This window comes from Plectrocnemia conspersa, unplaced genomic scaffold (genome assembly GCF_051122295.1).
Source record: "Plectrocnemia conspersa isolate PC_06_02 unplaced genomic scaffold, ASM5112229v1 ptg000009l, whole genome shotgun sequence".
In the NCBI taxonomy this organism is placed as follows: domain Eukaryota; kingdom Metazoa; phylum Arthropoda; class Insecta; order Trichoptera; family Polycentropodidae; genus Plectrocnemia; species Plectrocnemia conspersa.
Genome location: NW_028277173.1, coordinates 26,046,769 through 26,057,433, shown reverse-complemented (window position 1 = coordinate 26,057,433; position 10,665 = coordinate 26,046,769). Strand labels below are relative to the sequence as shown.

General features: G+C 33.1%; 1 protein-coding gene and 1 long non-coding RNA gene across 2 annotated transcripts; both read right to left on the bottom strand.

Annotated features, from left to right (window-relative positions):
* Window positions 1-2,151: 2,151 nt before the first annotated feature.
* LOC148232447 (uncharacterized) lies at window positions 2,152-5,096 on the bottom strand. The gene is made up of 4 exons (XM_088191327.1): window positions 4,989-5,096; window positions 4,861-4,922; window positions 4,736-4,802; window positions 2,152-3,420 (listed from the first exon to the last, which is right to left on the bottom strand). The coding sequence occupies exons 1-4, from the start codon at window positions 5,014-5,016 to the stop codon at window positions 2,273-2,275; spliced, it is 1,305 nt and encodes a 434-aa protein (XP_088047453.1). The 5' UTR covers window positions 5,017-5,096; the 3' UTR covers window positions 2,152-2,272.
* Window positions 5,097-6,838: 1,742 nt separating this feature from the next.
* LOC148232446 (uncharacterized) lies at window positions 6,839-8,718 on the bottom strand. The gene is made up of 4 exons (XR_015810606.1): window positions 8,625-8,718; window positions 8,501-8,556; window positions 8,386-8,437; window positions 6,839-8,328 (listed from the first exon to the last, which is right to left on the bottom strand). It is a non-coding gene; the product is annotated as an uncharacterized LOC148232446 (long non-coding RNA).
* Window positions 8,719-10,665: the final 1,947 nt, after the last annotated feature.

Genomic DNA, 10,665 nt, shown 5'->3' with positions numbered 1-10,665 from the left:
TATTGTTTTTGATAAATATTGCGGTTCCGCCCCCAGCGCCTATCAACCTATCAGTTCGGTATGTTTTATAATTAGGAAAGTTCATTTTTAACGAGTTTTTTAAGTGCGTTTCGGAAACGAGTGAAATGTCAATATTCTGGTCAATTAAAAATTGATGAAATTCACCTTTCTTATCCCGAATTCCATTGGCATTCAAAGTTAAAATTTTTAAAAAACGATCGTAGTTCGAGTTTAAGTTATTATTAGTAGACATTTAAAGACCAGGTAAAAGATTAGCTGTTATGAAATCCATTTGAATTTGTATTTGTTTCTGCATTTCAAGAAATTTTTGTATGATATTATCGCGATTCTGAGAAGTCATTGGCGGTGCGCTTGGTAGGTTTGTGGAATTTACCATCAGTGGTTTATCGTTAGTTACAAGTATGGGTTTAGAGATATTATTACTATTATCAATATTGACACTTTCGGCATACGAAATCCCATTAGTGAAAGTTTTTGTAGATTTTAGGTTATTTGTTTTATTTCTATTGTGTTGTATAAGTTTTTTGTTATTAGGGTTTTTCATGCATCCTGCATAGCTGGCTGGGTGGTTACCTCCACAGTTTATGCACAGCGGGGTATCAATTTTTTTCCCAAATGGGCAGTCCAGTGATACGTGGCTCCCAGCGCACTTGACGCATGCTGGAGTAGCTCTGCAATTTATAGCAGTGTCCAAAATTTTGGCAACGATGGCACTGTAGTACCTTTTTTGGTTTATGCTGAGTTTCTACAGTTATTTTTTGATGCAGCAAACAGCCCAAGTTATAAATGTTGCGATTATGGTCGCTCTTTTTGACTAAGACCACGAACAAAAGCATGGGTTTTTTTGTTAATGGGTTAACTAGCTGAGTGACGTTTTCTACATCGTAACCAAGATTGACTAACTCCTCTTTAATTTCCGAAGAGGAGTATTCTGCGTTGAGTCCTCGAATGACCACACGTAAGGGTTTTTCATCTGGAAGAGTATAGGTGTAAAAGGAGAATTCTCTACTTTCAAGTAGTTTTGTAATTTTACGGAACTCGTCTACTGATGAAGGGAAAATTTTGGCACAGTCAGTGCGTTGTACGGATGTAAACGATAGGCCGTTATTTAGTATTGTTTGTCTGGCAGCTTTAAAGTCAGATGGTTTATTCAAAATTATTGGAGGAGGTTTTGAGAAATTAGTTTGACGAGGGTCAGACTACTGAGTATTTACTGGTGAACCATGGGTTCGAACAATGTTTTAGTTGGAGTGCTAGGTCGTGCTCTCTTTTTAACCGGATGACTCACGACTTTCGTAACTATAGGATGTGATGCAATCATTTTTGAGGTGGTTTTTATAGGTAAAGGCGCTGGCGCTGTCGCAGACGTTAATGAAGCGATTTTAGTTTTTACTAAAGATTCTTCTTTGGTTTTATTATTGATGTTTTTTTTGAGTTTTTTCCTATATTTTTGATTACATTTTCTAATTCTAGTCGCTTTCTCCGCTCCTCGAGGAGTTCGCAGCGTAATTTTTCTATTTCTAGCCTTAATTGGCTAACGACATCCATATCTAATATTTCCATGTTATCCTGGTAGCTATTAGCGGGAGACGGGTCCCGCGAACGTCCCATGGTTTGCACCGGAACTATTTGATACGACGCAATATTGGCTCACCACAGCACAGGTTACGCAACACTCGCGAGCGCTATCGATAATTTAGTCAGCTCAAATCGTACAAACTGGTAGAATATTCGCATTCGCGACACAGCCTTTGACGGCCGTTAGTCAGCGGGGATTACCCCCCGACGAGTGGCCACTTTGCGCGACTGATAGAATGACTATCTCTGTCGGCGGTCAGAACGCAACTGTATTATTACATATCTTCGTCACACTATATAGAAAGTTTTACCAATGAAAAAAAGTCTGATATACATATAAACCCATATTAATTGTTTCGGCAGAAACGTTTTTATAGCTGTAAAAATTTTACTTAGAGACAGGATCGAAGAAAAATTATCGATGCATTTTAATCAATTATCGAGAACCTATTGACCCACTGGGCAAATAATAGCTGAAGGATAAAAAATCTCTAAATAAAATAATTGTTGTATTGTTTTAAATATTTTATTTTACATTTAATATTATTAATTATTCTATAACATATGTATGTATAGAAAATAAAAAATGTGATAAAAGATGTAAATGTTAACATTTGATGACTACATATTTTTTTCCGTATTGTAAAATCATTTAAAATACATACACAACTTATTAATGATCTTTATGAGTATTCCTATGACGATGGAGGGATTTTTTATTTTTGTACACTTTTCCACACTTGCATTCATGCACATGGGAGGTAAGGTGAACATTTCTCTTATGCACGCAAAGACTACGTTTGGTTTTGAACGCTTTATTACACACTAAACATTTAAAGTCATAGCAAATGTTATGATAGTGCATAATGTGATCTATAAGGGAGTATTTGCTTTTATATGCTTTGGAACATTGCTCACATGTATATTCATGAGAATCGCTATGAACGGCTGTATGTCGTTTCAAGTGACATATGGTCTTAAATGATTTACCACACATATCACAGACAAAATCTGTCAAACGACTGTGAACGTTTCTATTATGATGTGTTAGGCAAGATTTAGTTTTAAACGCTTTTCCACACTCGTCGCATTCAAAAGCTAAAATATCAGTATGTACACTTAAATGGCGTAAAAACGATTTTTTTAATTTGTATTTTTTATCACACTTGTTGCATTCATATTCTACAGATTCTGAATGAAGATGCATATGTTCAGATAAATAGCTTTTGGTTTTGAAAGATTTACCACACTTTTCACATTCAAAGTCACGAGAAACTGTGTGAATTTTCATGTGACGGAATAGTTTCCTCTTGACTTTGAACGCTTTTTCACACTTATCGCATTTATAGTCTAAAGAATCTTTATGAACAATTAAGTGATTTATAAGAAGTTGTCTAGCTTTGAACGATCTGCCGCACACGTCACATTCATAATCAATAGTAGTATTATGCGCATACATATGACTTGTAAGGGAATATCTAGATTTATACGCCTTTGCGCAGATGATACATGTAAAGTCATAAGATTCACTATGAACACTCATATGTAGTTTCAAGTTATGTTTGGTTTTAAATTTTTTCCCACATTTCTCACAACTAAAGCTAAAAGAATCTCTATTTATAATCAAGTGTTGAAAATTTGAAGGTTTGACTGTAATTGATTTTTCAAGATTTTGGAATTCATAGTCATTAGAATTGATGTTATAGTTTGTGGTAAACGATTCAGTTTCTAATGCATTGTGTATAGGATTAGACAAATCTGTATTCGTATCAGGATGTACCAAGCCATTAATATTGTCTACGTCTTTTACACGGTGTGCTTCTGAAAACATCATCATTAATAATTAATATATTACGAAAAAATATCATACGTATACATTATCGTCGGTATGGAAGAAGACGGTCATTACACAAGATAGTAATTTTTAACAAAATTATATGTAACAATAGAAATAAACAATATTTAAAATCAGCACAGTTCTGAAAACATAAGCAGAGCACGAATTTCTTAAAGCGTTTTTCACTACCTAACAATAAAATCGTACTTATTCAAATGCACATAATTTATTCACAAAGAAGGATTACAAAACCAGCGAACAACATACTCATTTGAATTGATTTTTATGGGGGCAGATATGCAGCTTAATCGATTGAAATAAACCTGTTCATAATTTGTCAAAGCTGATTGTATGAACATATAAAAAGGTTTGCAAAAACTTGTAGTTTAAATGTTTTTATTTCATAAAAAAATATTTATTTTAATTTTCTCATATTTTTTTGATAAATACCAGGGCTGTGAAGTCGTTGAAAATTTTTCACGACTCTGACTCTCACTTTTTCGCAAGGTCGGACACTTCGTTAAGCAATCATAAAAGATTAAAATTATTTTTTGTTCTTCTTTGTTGTTATTTACATGAAAATAAATAAAAAATATTCTCAGGATTAGTGCCGCGCCATTGTATGTGTCTATGGTCGGCTGTTGTATTTGATTAAGTGCATAATAACTTTTGTTTACTTCATATTACTGACTTAAAACGCATGGCACACAGAGAACAATTAAAAAATTATTGGTCGACATGGAAAGGGTTAAAATGGAGTCGGAGTCGGTCGATTTTTTACAACTCCGACTGCACAGCCATGATAAATACCCAAAATATCATAAATTTATAATTAAATGAGCAAGAATATCAAATATATGGGTGAAAATGGAGAGGGTTGTAGTATAATACTAAGTCCTCAATGTAACTTAAAATGCTTGTCAATTTATAAAACTGATGGAAGTGATTATACCTATTATTAAGATGACTAGTATTTGAAAATATCAAAGGATACTAAAAAAAAGTCATCTCGGAAATTTTTGTTCATTTATGAATCTTAAAAGAGCTTAAAAACAGGTCGTTCATTCAGATATAATGTGAGCTAAAAAATAAATGTCTCCATATTTTTGTTCAAGGAGGACAAAGGACAAACGACAAACATTTTGAGGTGTCTGGTCACCTTACTATTATTTATCTCAGTCAAGATGTAGATATTTTATTATTATACTAATTGTGAAATGCTTTTAGTGAAAATCTATCAATCATGAATTATGACAAGCTTCCAAGTCGACGATATGTATGCATAAATATGTTCTTAACCTATTTTCGTCAAATTGTCCACTTCATTTTCATCACTGCTTTCATATTCTATCTTCACATTTTCTTGCTAGAAAACAGAATATTCTATAGTCTTAAATGACGATCCTCAAATCAATTTTAATTACCTTGATTATATATTCGATGTTCATAGGCGAATAAGATTCATCTTTACTTTCGACCACTGGTTCTGAAAGTTGTGCAAATAATTAAATTTATTATCACTAGTGTAAAAACATTTATTAAAAGTTCATACCCAAATAACTATAGTGTGAAAATGGCATAGTGTAAGTGAATATTAATTCGGCTCACTTGATCACAACAGTGATGACATTTTTGGCCTAAGCACTAAATATAACCGTCCTCGTCGCAGATATTTAATTATATTTAGGATTTTTTTAATAGCTTTTAATACTATTTGTACAATCTTTATATATGTATGTACTTTTATTGACCAAATAAAAAATAGGTACTTGTTAATTATATTGACGCCACGCTAAGAAACCACAGAACAGAGAATATAAAGAAGTGGCGTTTACGGTAAAAAACAAACTACGTCCAAGTTGTAACTCTGATCACTGACGTCAGACGGCGTTGTCACGAAGTGTGCGGCGGATCTCCATATTATTATTTTTTAAATTTGTTTGTGTATTAAATATTATGGGCTGTTCAGTTACAGGGTGTGAAAGTAATGGTAGAAAACTAGTAAAAAAAAAAAAAAAGGCATAACTTTTTACGTGTAAGCACAAATTAATACGTTTTACCTAATCCAAGCAAACGGTTTTTATTAAGCGTCACTCGATACGTCTCGTGCGTATGTTTGTAAGAGCTGAACTTAACCGATATTTAAAATATACTGTTGACGCCCGTTTCGCATGTTGTATGCGTTCGCGAACGCTGTCTCACAGCGTTCGGGAATGTCCCATTTTGACAGCCAGTCGGCTCCGATCGTCGTTACGAAACGGTCGGGCCACGCCGAACTCAAATAAAGTGTACATACAATCACACGTGTTTTGGATTCAGACATAAGAACTTACCAACACGCGTATCCCTACACGCGATACATACTTTGCCGACTTTGATTTATCACCACTCCTATTTTACTTTACCAATTAAAAAAAATACATCCAAAAATGATTTTGGTGTATGGTAAAATTTAGGAAATGTGAATACGGGACATTTTCGGCGGGAAGATATTTTCACATTTTATAATAAAATAGCATATTTCAGGAATCAAATATATTTTAATGAACCTTTTCTATTTTACATAATTTCTTTGTTTTTTTTTATTAAATTATAAAAAAATCACAACCGGGTAACTATAATTATTTAATATAAATATACTTTTTTCTATTGATATTTTTGAGTCTATTGTGCTTTAATTATAAAAATCTCTTTTTATGTTTGCTTTATGCGCAGGCAATGCGAATAAATAGCTATACAATTTAAACAATCCATTTTTATATTTTTCTACATCGACAATAAAGAAAAAAGTTTTTATCCGTTTTGTTTGGTCATCTTATATTTTAGTAATACATTGTTTTAGAACAGAATATTGATTAAAGTGGACATTTTCGTTTATTTATATTCCTAAATCAGATTAAAGCTCAGGCGTTTTTTGAAATTCTTCATAGTGCAGTGGTTTTCCGAAACACGTTCGCTGAAGATCTATTGACTTTTGTGGGATAATTTAGCTAATAAGTCATTAAACTATTATACTTTTACTTGTTGAGAAGTACTTTCAAGCACTGGTATTTTAAATGATATACAAATATGGAATTATTCTAGAAGTGAATTCTCATATAGTTTGTGTGGATAAAGACTGCAATCTTAAGTAAGGGTGCTACAAGAATAAATAATAGCAGAAGTTCAACTTTATTTGGTTTAATAATATTTACATACATTTATATATATACATATATAACTAAAATAAAATCCATATTTCTATTCTTTCCTTGCCAAAACTTTTGTCACTTTTTCATTAAAATATATAATATTCGAAATCATATGATCTTCGATTGAAATCATCGAGTGATGTTAGTCGTTTATCGCAATTGTTTCTTGAATATATTTTTATTCTATTCTGAACACTGAAAAGTCGCTAAATTTTCTTCTTTCGAAAAAAGAGTTAAGTTTGGCAAATCATTATAAAACGCAAATCTTCTTTTTGGTCTGCTCAGGTATCGCCAAACATTTCTTTATACAAAACTCTAAAGTGCCAATTACCCATAAAGTCACTTGTTCTTATAATTAATGTGGATCTTTTATTATCATTATATTTTGAAATACTTTTTTAGAAAAGTTATTAATTGTCTTTCAATGTTTTTCATCAAATATATTTCTGCAAAAGCATAGGATAAATAATATTATTTTAGTGTGTGAAGTGTTTTCCACACATATCACGTTCAAAATTGTAAGTCTCTATGAACTTTGTATTTTATTTTCACAATCAAATTCGCTATATTTACAGTTTTTCTTATGAACGATTAAGTTGCGGTGAGATTTAAATGCTTTTCCACACTTGGAACATTCAAAACCATAAACGTCGCTATGAACACTCATATGACGTTTCAATAGACTTCTGAAATTAAACGTTTTATCACATTGTTCGCATTTGAAATTTCTAGCATTTAAGTGAATAAGCATATGTTCCAAGAGGTTTTTTTTGTGTTTAAATATTTTCCCACACTTCTCGCATTTCATATCGTAAGAATTTTTGTGAAAAATCATGTGACATATGATTTGAGTTTTGTTCTTGAAACCTTTGCCACACTGGTTGCATACAAAGTAATGAGCATTACTATGAACAGCCATATGTCTTTGATAATGTTGTTTAGTTTTAAATTTCTTTTCGCAATTTTCACATTTATATTTGATAGATTCACAGTGGATGATTTTGTTATGAACAAAAAGATTGCGGCTAGTTTTAAATGCTTTTCCGCACTTATTACATTCAAAGTTATAATTATCACTATGCAGAAGCATATGACGTGTAATATATGATTTAGTTTTAATCGTTTTATCACATTTATCGCATTTATAACCAGTAAACTCGGAGTGAATGCGCATATGACTTACAACGGCTACTTTATCTTTAAAAAATTTGCCACATTTATCGCATTCAAAATCGTAAGAATATTTATGCATATTTAAATGATTTCTAAGTTTTACTTTGTCTTTGAACACTTTTCCGCATGATTCACATTTAATGTCGTATGTATTGTATACTGTGCTAGATTTACAATGAACATTTCTATGGTGCTTGGAAAGATTTCGTTTAGTTTTAAACGCTTTTCCGCAAATATCACAGTGAAAGTCATAAGGGTCACCATGAACAATCATATGCTGATTTATATCATTCTTGGTATTAAGCCGTACATCACATTTCTCGCATTGAAAATAACTCTTTTCAACCTTGTTTATTTTACTTACATTGGATAAATCTGTGCACATATCAAAACCTTTACTCGCTAGTGCCAAAAAAGGGCTAATTTTAACACTAATGTCTTGATTTTGAGTAATATTTGTCAAATTAAGAGATGGATTATTCACACTTGTTGCGTCCGTGCTAAGTAAATACTTAACATCGTGTGTATCTAAAATAAATATTGATCAAGAATATAAATTTTATATTGAGATAATTTAAGACTAACCTATATCAATCTGATCGTCTATTTGTTCACGTTCGGTCTTTTCATCTTCTTGCTAAAAACCAAACGTTCACATAAAAAGCTCTATTCATATTATTGAAGTTGTAATTTAGTTTACCTTAACTATGTTACTCAATGATTCAGATGTTTCATTTTCATTTTCAGTATGTGGCTCTACAAATAAATAAATCAATCATCATATTTCACGTCGTAAATAACATGATTGATTATTAGATTCATACCCGTTTTAATTAAACGCGAAAATGGCATCGTATCAACATAAAACCAACGCACGACAGATGACGTTTTTGGCCTAAGCAAGATTTTGGTCTAAGCAATGTCGATGAAAGTGTGTTATAATAAAGTCTATTATTGACATGTTTGCAAAAACTATCAAAATTGCCTAAAAACCATGGTCAAATAATAAACAGAGTCTTTTACTTTGATCATTAAATTGATTCATTAACAGATAAGCACGAATCTATCAAAACCAATTTGTCATACGACCGGGATATTATTTTTTTCATTCATGGCTGTAAATTTAAAGAAATTATTATTATTTTTAAAATTCACAATCGTAATTATTGGAATAGGTAGGTAGGTATGTTCGGTTTAAATATCCAAGTGTGAAACTTCTCCCCTTCATGATAATTTGGCATTCTTCATGTTTACGTGTAACCATGACCCTCTTAGGAAGACCATTCAAACGGAGCTTCGAAGGACCAGTGAAATTCAACGTATATCTTCAAAAGCGTTAATTTATACAACCTGCCGTTCGATGACCTACAATAAACACCTTCAAGTGGAATCACAGCTCCAAAGACCAGTTGCTACGACTGTCGAACGACAACCTGGGCGTACGAGGTGTTTTTGCCATAACATCATAAATCACTAACAATTATTTTTATTAAAACGTCGTCATCGTCTATTATTAGATATGGTGACCATATTTCTGATCAGAAGTGCGTCAAAATAAAGACATAGCAATTGTATAATCTTGCATTTTTGTATTTCATAGCACTTGTAGAGAAGATAAAGAAAATTATTTCGAGAAGCTGTAAATGTTATTCACATAACAAAATGTGATACATAAAGAAGCATTTTTATTGTCATTTGAAAATTATTTAATATTTCTTTATAAATTTAGTCGAGACACAAAACATTCCGAAAAAACCTCCTGCGAATTTTTAGCATGCACAAAACAGGACCTTCAACTCATATTGCGTTTGGGGTCTTGCAGTACAAGCATTATATCAATACTATTGTCGGAGTGGCTAAGTTTGCTATAATGTTAAACACTCATGACACTCACTCACGTTCATAGTTGGCGTAGCACTGCGTAGGCGCGGCGCTGCGGGAGCGCAGCCCTACAGGATGCGGCGCCGGTGAGAGCGTGGAGCTGCGGGGGCGCAGCCCTACAGGATGTGGTTCCGGTGGGGGCGCGGTGCTGCGGGGGCGCAGCCCTACAGGATGTGGCGCCGATGGAGGCGCGGTGTTGCGTTGATGGAGAGCTCGCTGGCGCGAGTATAGCTGGCTGCCAGTTGACGCTGTTTGGCGTGGACGCTTGGGCGTCTGGTTTTGTATGGGTGTGGTCTGGCGTTTGTATATATGCCGGTTTTAAACGGTTGATGGAGATTGTCGTGTGGCTTCCTCGCACGTTTACAATCATCCATTTGGGTCGCCGTTGAATGACCTCATACGGGCCGTCGTAGGGGGAACTGAGAGGTCCCCGCGCTGCGTCACGTCTCACGAACACGTGCGTCGTCGTCGGTAAATCTTTGAAGATGAACGTTGCTGCATACGCCCTCGAAGTCGGTCTGCAAAATGATTCTGTCTGCATGCTGGTTTTATTAAGTTATTTTAGATTATTGGGATATGACCAGAATCTCTTCTAAAATGGAAGATGTGCTATAGGATTGCAGTATAGATATAATGGAGAAATAAGAACGAATAATGCGGTGAATATATATCTTTTAATATCAACGTTTATATGTATATAATAAATATCGATTAAGGATTACAAAGGATAGGATTTCATCATCAGAGTTTACAAAAATATGTGACGTTTGACATCTAACATGCTAAGAAAGGCACATAAGTATTATAAATTTTCATTTTGACTCGATACATTAATAATGCCTCTCGATAGAATATATTCGTATATATTTTTACATATAATTAAGTACACAAATATATTATATAATATAAATATATATATATGAGATATGAATAACGTTAATAATTATTTTCATGCGACATATACGAAAATAATTTGAGTCGTTT